General features: G+C 37.1%; 1 protein-coding gene across 1 annotated transcript in view; it reads right to left on the reverse strand.

Annotated features, from left to right (window-relative positions):
• ARHGAP15 (Rho GTPase activating protein 15) overlaps nucleotides 1-18,945 on the reverse strand; it is an 820,106-nt gene that overhangs the window by 778,640 nt on the left and 22,521 nt on the right. Inside the window, exon 2 of the mRNA XM_027835584.1 lies at nucleotides 6,616-6,794. Coding sequence (XP_027691385.1) covers nucleotides 6,616-6,780 — 165 coding nt within the window. The 5' untranslated portion in view covers nucleotides 6,781-6,794. The remainder of the gene's footprint in view (nucleotides 1-6,615; nucleotides 6,795-18,945) is intronic.

Raw genomic sequence — 18,945 nt, forward strand, 5'->3', positions numbered from 1 at the left:
GATGTTCCCTGTTAGTGGTCCGTGTGTTGCAATGAGAGCATAAGGTATGCCAGTTTAGGGAAAGAATAGCTATTCCATCCCACCCACCTTGTGCTCCCATGGAACTGCCAAGCATGCGGTACTCCACTGAAGAACAATTTACCATAATATTAGTTGTCAGTAAATTCAAAGACGGAACTCCTAAAGCTATAAAATGGATTAGAAGCAATTTAAAAAAGAATTAACAAACTAGAGTAAGAGTATACTGTCAACAAACAAATGCTTCATCATAGCACTGTAATTTGGAATTTTAATTACCCCTCTGCTTCTGTAACAAAACAATGTCTGAACTGGCAGCTATTTGAATCTCTCACAGGTCATTGAGCATTCTAGTTAATTACTCTATGAATAGCCTGTTTTTCTCCCCTCTGGAAACACGTTTCTAATGGCAGTCAAGGTCTGACAAATGTGTCATCTACATAATTAGCTAGGAAGCAACACAAAACATTAAACATGCTTTGTGCCGACAACTATCAAAACATTTCATTTGTTGTCAATTATTCATTACTTTGTAGGTTCTGAAGGGGTTGTTATTATGGAAATAAGTCCAGATGCTAACAAGGTTAGAGTTTGGGATTCAAATTAGTAATCAGAGGACTAACTTTAAAAAATGTATCTCATGTACATTCATAGCCATGTTCAATCAGTAGGCCATCACAAACAAATTTAGCTATGCCGAAGTTTCAATAGTCCCAGGCCCTGCATAGACTGACACTCCTTTGGAAGACCAGAGCTAGCTCTTTGAAGTGTCGGCCTCTAAACTGAGCTAATAAACTTTTTCAACCTTTGGCAAGCCTAATTTGTGCTTAGTAAACAGAGTAAAGATTTTCACAGCATGAGATGATGTGGGATTGCAAGAGCAAAAGGAAATAAAAAGCACTGAAGGTTTTTTAATCTTTTTCCCCCAATCCAGCAGCAAATTGTGGAAAGGTCAAAAGTCCGGTTATTAAAGCTTTTTGTCTGTATGGAATACACTGAACCAGTTAGCTTTGGTAATGCCTGAGCCTGATGTTGCCTGGACTTTTACTATTTCTGACATTCTGACTCCTTTATTATACTGGTAATATTGTGTAGGAATTCAAGAGCAGGAGTATTATTATCTTGAAAGCTACACTTGCAAATGTAGATAGTCAGGATTAAAAGATATTCACAACAAAATTGACCTCTCCACACCAAAGAAAATGCCATTAGAAGGAACATTATTGCAAAGTCCTATCTGTAGCTTAGATCTTGCTTGAGCCTCATTCCACCAGGCTCTAGTTTCTCCTTGAAAAGTAAAATGGCTTACGTGTGCTATCCTCCACGGTCCAATAGAGATTAGGAACAAAACATTGTCCTTACAATGATGAGATAAGAAAGAGTTAACTGTGGACAGCAGCCTATATAGTGAGCCCATAGAAAGTAGCCTCAAATGAGAGAAACAGGACACAAATCATCTTTGTTTAGGACTCTCCTTTACCTCACCTAATGTACTTCTTTCGTATGGAGTGTTTGATTAGATCTCTGTACTGAAAAGTCAGATATGATGGACATATGAATATGTATCAAGGAAAGACAGAGACAAGTCTATCAGAAGAAATCAACAAGATGAGTTTTCTGAATCACCCGACAAAATAATATTGTGCTCTGGTGCCAGGAAATAATTTTATGCTGGTTGCTGAGAATGCCCAGTTAATAAAGATGATCAGCCACTTGCTAAGAGAAAATAATTGTCAGTATCTATATTTTTCAAAGCAGGAACACATCAACATCTTACATTAAATAGGGCACATTAAAATAAGCTTTAATAATCTTTATGCAAAAGGAAACTAATCCATTTTCAGATCAGACGATCCACAGCAATAAAAGGAAATCATCAAACTAAAAACAATTTTAGAAATGGCTGCAGACTCTCATTTAATTAACATGCAACAGATAATATATTTATGAGGAAGTCAAAATATTTAGGAAGCCTATAATCCTGTAAGCCTTAATGTGGTATAAAAAAAAAAACAAATAAATGCAAAGTGTTACTGTTACACATGCCTGCCTGATCAATGGTTTTCACATATCGATCTATAAATGGAGTTGACAGTCTGTGTTGGCTGCACATTTTCCAAGCAGCTCTATTTTTGTACAAAACCAATACGGGCAATTACCTTTGTTGGAGATGCCAAGTCTTATCAATTCAATGTGATTTAGTGTCATTTTAATTAAATATCAGGATCCACTTCAGGACAATTTATACAAACAAAGCCTCATACTTGACTATAAGCTTGATTTGAAGTAAACACGGACAAGCTCGGCAATCTCATAATATTTCTCCAAAACTCTGCTAAACAGAAGGCTTATATTTTTAGCAATTTTTATGTCTGCCTTTTTGGCTAGCCACAACTTTGGCAAGTATTCTATGATCACAGGAATAAGGAACAAAAGAAAAGTGTTTCCTGTCTTCCCAATAACATATTTTTAAAAAAAGAAGAAGAAATAAAACAACACAGGCTGTTTGTTAGCAGAAAAGAGGGCTCTGCTATGTTAACATTTTTTAATGATGAGACCCCTAAGTCTCAATAAGAATACCAATAAAAAGATATGGAATTATTTGCATTAGTTATGAATGAAGCAGTGAACTTCAGTTTGGTTTAAGAGATGAAAATAGTGAATATTCATACAGCTCTGCGGAGGAGACACCAGCATTAGATGTAGAAACTGCTCTTGCTTGCTAAAGCCAGTGTTTGCAGTTTCACGATTTCCTCTATTTAAACTCTTCATTAATATCTATTCTAAACTGTCTAGTATGCTAGCACATTCCTATTATAAATAAGACCCACTAGAAAGCATGAGAAACTGCATTAAGCCTTTCAAATGAGCTAGTTGCTATATTGCATATTAGCATTTTTAGCCTTTAAAGGGGCACAATTCACTTGCCTCTACATTTATACAAGCTGAATATTTTGCCTATCTTGTCACACTATGGAATAGAAGAATCAGTCCACCTTGAGATAGATAAATTCTGGGTGTTGTGGAAGTGATTACTGATTACTTAGACCAGTGAGCTCTTCCCTGTCGATACAGGTTACCAGATCGCTTTCATTGATATACTCTCATGCTCCACACCATTTCCCAGGTAGCAATGCTCAGACTGCTATTTTAATTTTGCAAAGGCTTTACTCTATCGATCAAGTGAAAAATGATTACTTGGTATCTAAAGAAAACAGGAGACATATTTAATATATTTCTAAAAGATTAGCAATACAATAATAACAGGGACATTGATAACTGATTTTCTCCATCTAAATTGCCTAGAGGAAGTTAAGGAGAGAAAAATAGAATAAGCTTAATAGATGCACATACGCATGTACATATTTTAGGTGCAAATTAGTATGGGTACTAAACACTTTAATACATTTACCTACTTGAAGCTGTGCATCAGGACACAGAATATATACTGATATGACAATGATACATTATGCTCTAAATTGTGTTCCACATCCCAAAGTAAGTCACAAAGTGCTTTTCTTATTAATCAATATATATGTATATATATATATATATAATCAGTAAAAATATAAAATATGAAAATATGCAAGTCTCATACTGGGCAGAAAAGGTTAGGTTTCAATCCCTAAAATTGTAGGAAACACCCATTCTAATGAGATCATAGTTTATTTGAATATTTAAGTATCTTTCACTTTTTTGAAGTGATAATCAACATTACTATCACCAAATACATGATGAATATACATTTATGTAGCACTTTAAATTTTGCCAAGTGTTTCACATATCGTAACTCATTCAATCCTCATCACAATCTTGTAAGGTAGGTATTATTATTATCCCTGTTTTAGAGATGAGGAAATTGTAGTCTAGAGAAGGTAAGTGACTTGTCTAGAGTCACATAGCTAGTAAGTGACAAAGAGGGAGATGCAAATTCAGGTCTTCTTTACTCCAAGTCCCTGTACTCGATTCATTACTCCACTTATATGCCTCATAAAGCCTCACATAATCATGACTGTCCCCAAGATGTTATCAAAGTATTTCAAAGTTTGGTCTGGATGAGATCAAATCTATCACTGCCTGGTTCAAACAAGGCTTTCAGTTCACTTTACAGAGAAATCATGTTTTAATTGAGTACCTACATGGATTCATTGTGACATCTGCCACTTAGTACTTATGCCCATTGGGCAAGTAAATTAACCTTTTTGTACCTCAGTTTCCTTATCTGTAAAAAAAATTGTTGGATTTGATGACCTTTAAAGTTCCTTTTAGCTCTAACTCTATGATTCAATGATCTCCTTGCCTCAATCTTCTACCTTTACCACCGATCCCACCACTGCCATCATCATCATCACCACCACCACCACTACCCTCGCCCCAATTGAGCTTTTAGTTTGGCTTGAGCAGATAACTTTAACAGACTTGTTTGAATAAATATGCCAAAATACTTTTCATTCTGTCAATATCTAGTCAGAAAATTGTGCATGGCAAAAAGAGATGAAAAGAACTGAGACAGAAAGGAAATTAGTGCCATGGCAAGCTTTCAATATCGCACATCTGAGCCAAGTTTTCTTGGTGAAATGACATATCCTAGCGAAAATACCCCTTTTATGTGATTATGCACTGAGTAGACATAATCCAAAGTAACTTTTTTCATTCCTTACTCAGAAATATACATGGTCCACACTAAGAATTCAGAAATGGAAGCTAGGATAATTATATCACATTTAACTTTGCCAAACTCTCACTCTCTAACAGTCCAGCATACAACCCCCTAAACTAAAGTTATGTAACAAGGTAATATCAACAATGAGAAACTGCATGATAAAATCCTGCCCAAAAGTGAAAAATGCTAATTTTGTCTCATTTAGCAGCTGGATACAGAAATGCTCATTAGTTTTAAGAGGGTTAATCCTTTTAACTTTTGCATATTGATATGCCAATTATGCCTAATTGTACAAGAGGCATCAGTCAAGGTAATAGTGCATAAACACATGAAAGTTATTAAGTACATCCCAACATGTAATAAAGTAGGTGTTAATTGGTAGCTGAGTTCTGCAGGCTATTGAGGTGGATAATTCATTGAGAGATGGATCACTTGTAATTTCTCTACATAATTCCTTCTGCAGTCTCATGCTGTGATGTTTTCATGCTTGTCAAAAACAACTGCAGCCTAGTGCCTTTTGTTAAACACAGCCAATAAAATATGTTAGGCATCATTAAATATACTTAACTTTTAAACTTTTTCAAAGGTACAGTTCTTACTGATAATACATTATAGCATTTCCAATAATTTACTGTAAACACTGTCTGGAGTTCAGGGTTGAGGAACATTGTAGTTGGTAGAAAAACTAAGTCAGTTTCACAATGCCTTTCCAGCTGATGATGATACTTTCAGATGAGAAAGTAAATAAAGGGAAATGAATCTCTCATTAGTTACCTTGATCTAAAGAGATATTTCTCACTCCAGAAATATAATCATTGCCTTCCCAATGCCAAATATGTCTAAGTCGACTGAAGAAAGGATGATTAAAATCATATATTTCTCCAGCTCCCGAGAAGAAATAGCTATGGGTTAATTTTGCAATTGAACTTGGAATGAAAAATGCAGAATAAATACAATTGGTAACAGGCTACCCAGCAAGTTTATTCCATTTAATAACTCAGTTAGGGATCTGAATATTTCATGGGCACCTACTATATTAACAGAACACCCAATTAATAGCTCACATGGTTCAGAAGGGTGACTGGGATTCAGAGCCTGTCCCTAGCTAACCCATTTCTCGCTCTTGATCTTGCTGTGAGAACAAAATAGATATGGAATCCAAAAGAGTGGCTAACATTGCATCAATAATTTTGTAACATCATATGGCCTCAGCTGCAAGTTACCACCATTATGGAAGAAAATTAACCAGAGGAGACTCATAGCAATCAGTTCGTTTAGTAGCTCAGGATGAGTGCAGGGGCAGAGACACAATTGGCAATAGAGTTCATCTCCAACTATTGTATTTCAAATCTTTCTGATAAAAAGAATCTCGACAAAGCAACTAACTTGCCAAACCTTAAGTAGCCGTGCTCCCTTGGTCCTTTACAACATCATCATATCCCAATGTCCAATAATTTTTCCCTCATACAATTTGACAATTTTGAGAAGGGGACTCTCTTTGGGGGAAGATTTTTTTAATTTTCAGTTTGTTCCCAGCTAATTTTAGCCCCTGGCTTTGGGAAGTGATGTACTGTATTTGGAAGCACAAACACCACATGCTAGCGTAGCCTCATTATTTTTATGACACTGAAGCATGATAGTGGAGGCCCTTAAAATGAGTCAAAGGTGCTCTTCAGTCTACCACCAAATCCATTTTATAACTCTGGATTAAGCCCAGCTCTTCCTCTCACACTAGGGCGCAGGATGGGGAGGAAGGGTGGGGGGGGGTGGGCAGGGAAGGAGGTTATTATGACTATAAGTAGGAAAGATAAAACACATTACAGAAGCAGTTTTCTTACACACATTACAAGAACAGATATGGAAATAGTAATTAGCTTTAAAGAATTTTAGCAGTAAAAATCTGTATGGTAGTAAACTCAGGGTATTTTACTTACAGGTTCAGTGACCTTCCCAATATCGGTAAGGATCATGGATTTACTTTGGCTCAATCTGTCATGGTGGCTGTTGGCATTTTTGATCCTCATTTGTACAGCTCCTGTGCTTTGGTGGGAAGAATTCAGTTTTTCTGCAGAGGTATCAGAATTGGTAGAACTCTGCATGTTAGAGTGCTATCCTGAAAAATTGAAAAAAAAATTATTTTACTAAGTATATATATTCTCTTAGCAGAATATAACATTGCCTGTTAATCATTAGGGTAAAAAGATAAAACAACTGTAAAAGACAGCTTCTGAGTACTAAAGACCAGAGTAATTACTATGTAGTTGTTTTTATCAATTAAGGAGCCTCTAACATGTGAAAAAATTATACAAGGTTAAAGCACTTCAAAAATAGACAGATATCATTACTCAAATAAAACAAGCACACAGGACAGTGTCAGCCCCAAAACACAACATCCACAAGGAAATGCATAGAGGACAGACTGCTTTGTGGAGACTAAACAGCCAACTACATCACCTTCCAGGTACACATTGTTGGTGGTGGTGGAGTCTGTATTGTTGGTGATGTATGCTGGTATTGTTTTGTTTTGTTTTCTAGAAAAACACTGAAAGATTCTCACTCTTTTGCTTAGCCCATCATATGCCATAAACAAGCATACAAGCATAAGACAGTCATCAGAGTTTAGGCAAAAGTCTTTGGTCATGGAAAAACGCAAAGCTAACTGGTTCACATGAGTATCAAACTCATGACCTTGGCCTCATCATCATGCTTTTTTATCCACCCACGACAAAGAAATGGAGCAATGGAGATGATTAAATTGTTATTCCCTGACCAGTTAGCATCTGCCAATATCACTGACTTTACTGGACATAGGCCTAATGTAAAATTTGGAGAAAAGAGAGATGGTTATTTTTTTTATGAACCTAGATATAAAAGATCAGTTTGGAAGAATTTAATGGTGCAAGAATAACAATACAGAAAATGGCAAAAGAGACGAATCATGATTATATGTTCCCAGTGGGATGAACCAAGCTATAGACATAAATTGGATGCTTAGGGGAGAGCAACATAAATGTTGCAGGAAGAAAGAAAGTTTGTATTTTGTCCAGTGACGCTGTCTAAGCAAGCTTTAAGGGCATAAAAAATTAATAAATAAACCAGTGGTCAACAGAAACAGATTCCTCCTTTTCACCTTACCTCCCCAACCATGAGGCAATTTTAAATAAGAATTAAGCAAAAAGCTAAGTTGTTATCATGGCCTAAGCATGGATATCAGGCCCTATCCTTCACATCTTTACCCTCAGTTCTTCAAGTTATTACCATGCCATAGTTGATAGATTCTGCAGAGAGAAGTAACAAGAAAAGGAAGCTAAAAAAAAAAAATAGAAGCCAACTATGATGATTTCTTTTCATTTTCTGGGAATTTTCATCTCCTTCCAAGATAGTAGGAAGCACTAGTGCCCCAACTCTATTAAAAACCTTCCCATCTTTATTGCTTCAAGATTTTTCTTCATTAGTTACCTTCCTATGATTGGAAAAGGAATTGGGAGGCCCTCAAGATATGAATTATGCTCAATGGACTCAGTTATTTGATCTCTAGCCCCACCAGCTTTCAAGTGAATGGACTGGTTTTGGACACAGAATATTTAAGAACAGGCTAAGCCCAATCATACTACCAATATCTGAAGTTTTATTAACATGACAATCTCATGGGAAACCACAACATTTAGGATGAAGGCAAAGTGTGAGAAATACTTTAAGAATAATCAGTACATAATTGTAACCAGTGCAATATAAGAAATAAAGGAAGCAGATAAAGATGAAGTTAAGATTGTTAATAAAAGTAAAATGAATAAAAAGAAAAGTATGGTTTAGTAGACAGTATATTGGCCTCAAAGTCAAAAAAACTAGAGTTCATTTCCAGCCTCTGATTCATCTCTCAGGGCTGTAGGCATTTCTATAAGACTACGAATTGCAGAGACAGTGTCTCCATTAGTGAAAGGCATTTCCTGATCTGGGAGTTCACTGTATCAGTGAAATCACAGGTCCAGTTCTTATCCCTGCCATTACACAAAAAACAGAGTGGTGGACTCAGAGTCAGGAAGACACATACTCTCTCTGGACACTTACTAACTGTGTAACTTCAGGCATGTCATTTAACCTCTTAGCCTCAGTTTTCCTCAACTGAAAAATGGGAATAATACTAGCACCTACCTCACAGGATTGTTGTAAGGATCAAATGATATAGTCTCTGTAAATAATTTTGCAAACCTTGAAGTACTACACAAATGGTAGCTGTTATGGTTGTATTAGGAAAACAAAAGGAAGTGAAGAATCCTAGGTATAAGTGAAGGTTTGGAAATGTTATACACCAGAAAATTGCAACTGAATTAACAAATAAGGAGAGTGGACCAATTGAATAATGAAACCAAAGCAGGACTTAAGCAGTCCAAAGTAACATTATTCCTTGTATTACACACATGCATGGGTAATTTATTTATACACACACACACACACACACACACACATACACATATATGAATGTATGTATATATATGTACCCACACATATACATATATAGTTGGGCAATTTATTATTTATAGTCACTACAGCATGCATAAGATCTTATCCCTTGGTCTAAAGGGACTATATTCAAGACTCCTTTATAACTGATATGAGAAAAATGGTCAAAGAAAAAAGGCAAGCTAAATTTAATCATATGTAGAAAGATAAATGATCATTTCTTTAATATCCTTTATCTACCGGTAAAGTGCATGCCAGAAAGAAAGCTTTTGTTTGCATATTATGATTTTTTTCTGCTTATGATTTACAAATTACAAATCAGTTTCTCTCCATAAATAACCCAATAACTAATCACCTCAAATGAAAAAAAAAAGCAATGAATCTGATGATATTTATGAAGGTACCTGCTACAATAAGAATAAAATTACACCATAGCATATCTTTGAGAGTGAAGTAATGAATAGTCACTGAAGATCCAGGTCACAACTCTGACCTGGTTTTAAATGGTCTTGGACCACATTAAGAATGACAGGTTAGATTCAAGTCTTAAGTATTACTCTTTTTTTGGAAAGGTGGGAGGAGAGAAGGGAGGAGGAAGTTCAGCATGGCTGGATTTAGATCCATTAATGCCTTGTAACTGTGTATATAAAGCAAATAAAATTTTTATAACATGGTAATATTTATAGGTCACCAGGCAATGTATGTATATGTATATGTGCATGTATATACATATGCACGTATGTGTGTGTATATATATATATGTAAATATATATACAAATTAAATTTAAATAATGATTATTACATTTGTAGTGATTCTAATTGTGTTGTCATTCAGCAGTGTTGCAGAGGAAAGAACATAATATTGAGTATCTTCCTTTCCCATTCATTGGGCCTTCAAGAATCGCATTCTATCATAAAAACGTTCACTTTATCTCAGCTATCTTCCTTTTGAACTACTTCCATTGCCTGACCTTTAGAAAAACCTGGTTCCCATAGGAGTCACTTTACCCCTAGCTATTCTTTCCTGGCTTCCCAGAAGTCTCACCTGAATTCTCATCTTCTGCAAGAAGACTCTTTAATATCAATGCCTTGTCTATGATTTATCTTCAATTAATATGTGTGTGCATATATAGAGATGTATCTTGTTTGAACATACTAATTAACATATCATCTCCCCCGTTAGACTGTCAGCTTCCTGAGAGCTTTTGCCTTTGCCTTCATTCCCTTAGTGCTTAGCATAATGTCTTGTTCATAGTAGGTGCTTGTTTACTTGACTTATCCCACTTTGTTTCTTGCTCTTCTCCAACTCAGACCCTTCTACTTCAGATAGACAGATCTCCTTCCAGGCCTCTTATACTTTGCCCCTATCATTTCTGTGCATAGGCTGTTCACTAGTAGGAATTCCTCCTCCCATGCATTACTGTGACAACAGTTTTTTTTTTTTAGATCATATCCTATATTCATATTTTCTAAGCCTTGAGTCTTCCCTGACTAATCCACACCATTCTGATCACTTCCTTCATTTGTATTCTCTCAGCTTTTCACAGTTTGTTTAACTGTGTGTGTGTGTGTGTGTGTGTGTGTGTGTTCTTTTATTTTCCTCTCACACTCTTATGTGTAGAGGATATCTTATTTCCAACTTTACTCTAAGCTGCCCGGGGACAGTAACTGCCTCTTCTTTCTTCTACTCTCCATCATTTTAGTGCTTAACACATTTCTCACTGTACTTTATGTATATAAAAAACCCCTGAGCACTGTCTCTTTGGTTGTCCCTGTGAAACATCCCCAGTTTTCTTGACATTTCTCCAGGTAGTTAGCTTACTACAGCAGGTAAACTAGAGGAGAGGAGATGGGAACCTCCCAAGTGGTGTCAGGGAATAAATCTGTCTGGCTGTCCTGTTTAGTGGGAATTTAATATTACAGAAGAAGAAGGCTAGGAGCGTAGTGAGATATTTCTATTCTAGGGAAATTGCCTTGTATTTTTCTCCTTCATAGGAAAGTGGGAGAATAAGAAGAAATTGACAGTTTTCATTCTTGGAGTTCTCATCTCCACCTGTAGATTCCACATGCCCACAGATTGTCTTTTGGCTTCCCTATGCCCCACAATTTCAGCACCTGATCCAATCTTGCCCTTCCCAGCAGTGCCTCATGCTCCAGAACTATCTCCTGATCCAGTCCTCTCTGACTTGCAGTGGTCAAATGACCTTTGCCATTGTGAATTTCAGTGTGATTAATCACCTTGTTTTCTTAAGCTAGCTAAGTGTCCAATTATATTGGATATAACATAAAATCGTTAACTATCAGGTGCCACTATTAGCTACTAGCCTTATTCTGTTCAACAAAAGAGATCAGGATCTAGGTAAAGTGTCTTAACCTGGGATCTAGGAATGAATTTTTTTTAGTATTTTAATAACTTAATTAAAATAATTATTTTCTTTTATGAAAATTTTATTTTTATGAATTTAAATATTTCAAGAAGGGGTCTATAGTCACTCACCAGAGTATAAAAGGGATCAATGATATAAACAAGGTTAAGAACCTGTGATCTAGATTACCATGTTCACCCTGGATGTTATGATGTTTCACCTAGCATAATTGAAGTGCTAGAGAAGTACTAAGTTCTCAGTGGTTCTCAGAGAGTGGAAGGCTTTCTATCTTCCAACTTCACCTCTCTCTGGGTTGCTGAGCCAACTTGTTGAAATGGAGACATATTTATTGTGGATTTACCCAAAGCAGATTAGACATTTGGATTCACTCTTCATAAAAACAGACAGAACGTGATCACTTGTATACAGGGCTTTTCCCTTAGCATGGGACAGGAAAAGTGAAACAATCCATAATAGAACATTAACCATTCAGTTTCACATCCAATACTCTCAGATCCAGGCAATTTCCAGATGGGCTGTTCTGAACCCAAGAGAGCTAAGAAATACACAGCTCAGTTTGCTTAGGCCCCACAGAACTTCATCCAGTGTGATAACAACACAATTCACAACTAACAATCAACTCATGCATTCAAAAGGGCTGAGTTATAGATGAAGACTCAGGAAATGTGGAAATTGAAACATCCCTCAGCATGGGCTCACAATCTGGTGCAAAGTAGAACTCCTGAAGGCTGGTGCTTTTTACTAAGACAGACCTCTGCTTTTCTCCATTGCCAGCTAATGTTTATGGCTCCTGCCATTCCATCCTGGCATCTCTCACCTCAAGTTTTTTATTCCTGTTTCTGGTGGCTGGGCTACATATATATCACATCTCTTCTGTCTGTCTAAGTTCAGTGATGCTCGTTACAGCATCTCACCCCTTGTTCCTACATCCAGTCACTTCTATTTGCCATTCCTCCACCATGGAGCAAAAATCCCAACATTCTACACAATGGGGAAGCAGAAGATGCCACAGAGCAAGGGGGGGAGCCACAGATTTATAAGCAAGAGGGCAGCTAGGTGGCACAGTGGATAGTGTGCCAGGCCTAGAGTTAGGAAGGTTTATCATTGTAAGTGCAAATCTAGCCTCAGATACTTACTATTCTGAGTGACCCTGGAGAAGTCACTTAACCCCTTTTGCCTCAGTTCTTCATCTGTAAAATGAGCTGGAGAAGGAAATGACAAACCACTCCAGTATCTTTCCCAAGAATACCCCAAATGGGGTCACAGAGAGACAGACATGACTGAAAAATGAACCTAGTCTATCCACTCATTTTACAAGTGAAGAAACTAAGGCCCATAGAGTAGAAGCAACTTACCCAAGGTCACACTAATAACAAATGGTTTAGCCAGAATTTGAACCCAGGTCCTCTGTCTTCAAATCCAACCTTCTTTTGAATGTATCATGCTGTTTCTCAATAAATACACAGAAGACAAGGTTACCCCACTCTTAATCTAATATGTCTTTGGACTCTATGTTCTTTTGGATTATAGGATCCTAGATTTAAAGGTAGAAGGGACCTTAGAAGCCATCTAGTCCACTCCCCTCATTTTACAAATAAAAAACTTAAGACCCTTAAAGTTAAGTGACTCAGCCAAGGTCACACAAGTAGTAAGTAGCAGACACAAGACTGAACATGGATCATCTGGCTCTAATCCAATACTCTTTCCACTGTGCCATTCTGTGCACCTGTAAATCCAAGAGTTGCGAGAACTAGCTGCCAGGGGAAAAGGGAGACTCCACTGTCTGAGTGCCTCTGGATCAGAGATCCCAGGGGTCTAGAAAGGTACTAATAATTTCCTTTTTCATAGATATCCTGCCTCCTCCTTTTGCCCTCCAGCTGACCCTGGAAATGCTTCCTTTGGTGTGTAAGAGTAATACTAATTACATCCATTTAGAAGAACTACTTTCCATTTAAGCCAAGCCTTTACAATATGGGGCCCGCCAAAGGATTTTAGGCAGCCCAAGAAAAACGCAGAGTTGCCACTGCCCACTCTCCTGTTTGTTATGTGGCCTGTGGCAACCAACCATCCTCAGTCTGTCTCTAGTGTAACCTGTCTGCAGCCTGAAGAAGTTTACAAGTTGTCCAATTTAAGCCTAACTACCATGTAACACAAACATCAATCATGCATTTTATTAAATATGTCAGATTAACTTTGTTGTAAATTTCATCTGATTATAACATTAAAGTTAGTCAGCTTCACAGTCTGTGGCTCACAATATGAACATAGTTTTAAAGCATGATCATGTTCTACTCATAACTTATCACAGTCAAGGAGAAAGCCCATACTTAAATAGGTCTTTGTCTACAGTGGGAACTATGCATATCATAGAGATTACAGAAATGTAGGTTGAGGAAATGAACAAAACATCTGAAAGCTTAGTTTGCTTTTCATATGTTCCACCCTGGTCCAGTTCCTTTACCCCCTGAAAATCCATTCATCCAAATGAATCCCTCTGAACTGTAAATTGAAATATAAATCTCCTAAGATTGATTTCTCAGTTTTTCTGGGCTTCCTGATTTTATACATGCCAGGAGGACAAGAATAGTTTGTGATACTTCCACTTTCAACACTCTCTTAAAAACAGGAAGCAGGAACTAAAAGACACTTGAAAGAAACCAGACAAACTTTTGTTCCCCACAACAAATTTTATCACCTTGTAATTTGGGGCTGATTTTCCCACTCACAACACAAGTAATGGGAGTGAATGTGATGCTTTATCTGTTTACAAATTTAAAACATTGCTCCTCCGATAATTGGTTGAACTATGTTAATTATGCTGGAACTTGGCTGCATGCCATCTTCAGGGGGGAAGGGGCCTTTTTAGATACTCTTTCCCCTAAAAGAGATTTAAATAAATACTTTAAGGGAATGAATAGCATAGAATTTGTGGATTTGGGAGGGATCTTAGAGATCATCCTATTCAATCCCCTCATTTCACAGAAGAAGGAATTGACACTCAGTGGATGAATGATCTGCTCAAGGTCACATAGCTAGTCAGTAGTTTATAACAGGGGAGAAGTCAAGTCTCCCAAATACCAGCCCAATGGGGCTCCCTCTCCACCATACTGTTTCCCAGACATCACTGATCTCTTCAGAGCCTGTAAAGCAAACCAAGTGTTAGCAGAGTGCCTGGCACATAGTAGGTGCTTAATAAATATTGATTGATTGGATCATAGGATTTGCAATGAAAGAGTACTTTGTAAATCATGGCCAAACCCTTAATTTTAGAGATAAGGAAACCAAGGCCCAGGGAAGGTAATAGGATTTGACTAATATCACATATGTTGTGAGTAATAAGGTAAGGCTTCAAACCCAGCTGCTATGACATACAATCCAGTGCTCTTTCTATTACATTACAGGGTAGCATATAGGAAAGAATGGCACACTTCAAGTAAGTACACAATAGGTGTTTAATAAATGCTTGTTGGGGCAGCTAGGTGCACCAGCCCTGCAGTCAGGAGGACCTGAGTTCAAATCTGGCCTCAGACCAAACACTTGACACTTACTAGCTGTGTGACCCTGGGCAAGTCACTTAACCCCAATTGCCTAAAAAATAAATAAATAAATAAAAAATAAATAAATGTTTGTTGAATTGTTGAACTGAAGTTTGTACAGATTTTTGTGAATGCTCTTCACCTCTAATTTTGGCCCACTTTTTGGGTACAGATTCCTCTTATATAGGCCACAATTTTCTAATCAGAATGAGATACACTGGAGGTTCCATCCAGGTCTAAATCCATGATCCTATGCTCCCAAGATTTGCTCAAAGTCACATGGCCTATTAGTAAGTATCAGTACTGTGAAATGAATATTGGTCTCCTCAATCTAAACTCCACTATTTTGCCTTTATTAATACAGCTCGTATTTAAGACATCAGGCACATGCATGCATACACACACACACACACACACACACTAGTACCATGCACTAGTACTGGTACCAGGATAAGCACATATAAGACACTCAGTAAGTATTTCCTGACCAACCAAAACCAAAAATTAAAACGTAACCTAAGGAAGAAGCTAGATTGAAAACTGAGTGCTGAAGGAAATGGTATGAACACAAGCAAAACGGATTCAATTGCCCTAGTGTTAAATAGGGATATACTGTATCTTCCCGAACAATAGCTTCTCTTGTACTTCCTATGGTGAAGGCAGCATGATGTAACACTTGTTAAAGTGTTATAAGTTAAAGCCTAATCTTAGGTGAGAAGGAAATTTTTTCAATCTTCTTTCTCCAAGATCACTAGAGGAAAAGTACTGAGTTAAAGGAGTTTCAATAAAAATTCAAAGATTCAATAATTTGTTTTTCATTGGCTGAAGGGAATAGAATTATAGGTAGTGATCCTGACCAAGCTATATTATAAATGCAAAGAATATTAATTGTAAAACTTATAAAATATATTTCCTTCAGTAAATAGTCAGTTCCTGACTTTAAAAAGATTGATTATTACCCTTCTCTTTATAAGAGAATTCAGAAGTATTGGGAAAGGAATTTTTTTTTAATTCTCTTTTTAAAAAAAAATAACATTTACTGGTAGAAAGACCAGCTCTGTTTAGACAGGGCATATGTTATAATATTAAGAAGAAAAACCACCTTATGTACCATGAGTCGTTGTCCCATAGCAGAAATTACTCTATATTTGGGGTTGGAAAACTTGAGTTCAAATTCCTGGCTTTGCTGCTTTATAGAATAATAGCTCTAGAGCCTAAAGGGACCTTAGAGATCATCTTGTCCAACTCCATCTTTTACAGATGAGGAAACTGAGGCCCAGAGCTATGCAGTGACTTGATCAACAAGGATCCCAAAGATACTAAGTAGCATGATTTGAACTGGGCAAGTAAGGACCTCTTTGGAGCCTCAGTTTCCTTATCTGAAAAATGAGGGGGTTGAACTAGATGAGCCCTAAGGTTCCCTCCAGCTCTTTAACCTATGATCTGGACTTTTTGCATGACCCTGAGACATCTTTTTTTCCACCATGTTTGGCTAGGATTTTATTTAGTGTTTCTGTGAAACAGACCTCTCTTTAAGGAAGTGTTCCTGTCACTGAAACTTGTGGAATCAAATTCAATCTAATTCAACAAATATCTATTATGTAATTACTATGTGCAAGGCCCTGAAGATGTGGGGATAAATTGAAAAAAAAAAGTTCTGCCCTCAGTGAAGTTAACTTCTACTAAGGAACTACACGTATGCAGATAAGTGACAGGAAAGCATATACTGAGGGTGTGTCTCGCAGATGTTAGGGCAACCTGTTCTTGCTCTAGACAGGAAGTATCTGTATCTAAATATATATTGCAGGTACCAGGCAACCCAATACACAAATACGGTTTTTTAGAAAATCCATTCCTATTGCCTGGAAAGATTTCATGATCATATGTAGTAGGGTGTCATTTTCTTTCTTCTCCTACCTTCCCCTCCCCTGCCAAAATGATTCCTGACTGTGGTAGCTATAGTAATGTGTGGCATAACCTCTGTGCTCTATTCTCCTGACAGGTCAATAATTAACTCACATTACAATTGTTTGTTGTCTCCACTCTTGCAGCCGTTTACCAAAATAACATTTTAATTCGACTTTCCTTCCAGTTCACTTTCCTTTTCTTTTTCTCCCTATGGTTTCTACATCTCTATTAAGTCTAATTTCCCCAGACCACTTCCATAAGCTGAGAGAAAACAATAAAACTCAGTTTCAGAAATGTCAAACATAATGAGAAAGGAAGATCACGGTAAAGAAATTTGACCATAGCCACCCCTTTGGGTGCCATTGTCTGGGCTGTACAGGTGTTACATATAGGAAATAAGATAATAAGGCTTCTCATGTATGCAGCACATTGTGGGGGGAGGAGGGACCCTTTGAGCTTTGTAGTTACCTAAGACCAGCAAGACAGGTTTATGGTGAGGTCTGCCACTGTTATTTCCAATAGATGGAGACAACTTAAGGAAAGAAAATGGGAACAAGTTATGTAAATTATATAAGCAGGTTTGACCCTGAACAAAATTGTGAAGTATGGAATCTATTCCTGCTTCCAGCCTTTTCACAGAATGTCTGGAGTGTTCTTCTCCCTCACATCTCCCTCTTAGAATCCCTGGTTTCCTCTTCTTTGTGGTTCTTGGTGTTCTAGCTACCTTGTATTTGTAAGCATCTGTTCGCTTGTTTGTATTCCCTAATAAGATGAAATACAGGATACAGGATACAAGATGGCTTCATTTTTATACAGAGAATTGTCATTCATTCGTTTCCATTGTGTCCAACTCTTCGTGACCCCATTTGGAGTTTTCTTGGCAAATAGGCTGGAGTGGTTTGCCATTTCCTTCTCCAGTTTGTTTTACAGATGAGGAAACTGAGGCAACAGGGTAAAGTGATTTGGTCAGGGTCACACAGCTAGTAAGCATCTGAGGCCAGATTTGAACTTATAAAGATAAGGCTTCCTGACTCCAGGCCTGACTCTCTATCCACTGTGCCACCTAGCTGTATTCACCAGAGAATAAAACAGTTGAAAGATATAAACAATTTACAAAATATCCTTTTTTTAAGTGCTTCACAGCATCTTGCACATAGTAGGTACTTATTAATTGCTTGTTGAATTGATGTATGTACAATTTATCTCTAGTTCCCTTCACCTCCCACTTTGGCCCTATTTCCCTACATTCTATATTGCAACCTTACCAAAGATACCTAGTACTCACTTTTGGCCAGTCTCCTCACGTCAGATCTGGAGTATTACGCCCCCAACCTTTCTTTCATTGGTTCTTTCTTCTACCCAGTCCGCTATGGAACATGATAATCATTCTGATCAAGTGCAGAAGTCATGTCAACCTGACCTTGGCTCACTTCATTTCAAAGGATTCCTTGTTCTTACACATAACATACATATATATACACAGTGATTGTTTTAAAGGTCTGTTCATCTCAATAGATGACTAGTTGAAGGATATGAACAGTCAGTTCACAAAATCAGTCATCCAAACTATTAACCACCATGTGAAAAAAAATGATTCAAATTACTAACATTAGAAAAAATGCAAATCAAAATTACTACGATGTGGCACCTCACACCTATCCAATTTCACAACCACAATAAAGAAGGAAAATTGCAATTGTTGGGGGATATGTGCAATGACAGGAATATTAAAACTTAATTAGTCCACTCATTCTAGAAAGCAACTTTCATTAGAGGCTAGTAGTATCACTGGTCTGTGGATTACTGCAGAGGTAGATAAAATACAAGCTTTTTTGTAATTGAATACAAATATTGGAATATAAGTTCATCTCTGTCAGGGTCACTAAAAGTATTTTTGTGATGATTTTAGTAGCAGACAGGACAAAGGATATCTTCCAACATGGTTCTTATTTCTTCCTCAGGGTCATCTGTA

The sequence above is a fragment of the Vombatus ursinus genome, unplaced genomic scaffold (genome assembly GCF_900497805.2).
Source record: "Vombatus ursinus unplaced genomic scaffold, bare-nosed wombat genome assembly UNPS02014816.1, whole genome shotgun sequence".
In the NCBI taxonomy this organism is placed as follows: domain Eukaryota; kingdom Metazoa; phylum Chordata; class Mammalia; order Diprotodontia; family Vombatidae; genus Vombatus; species Vombatus ursinus.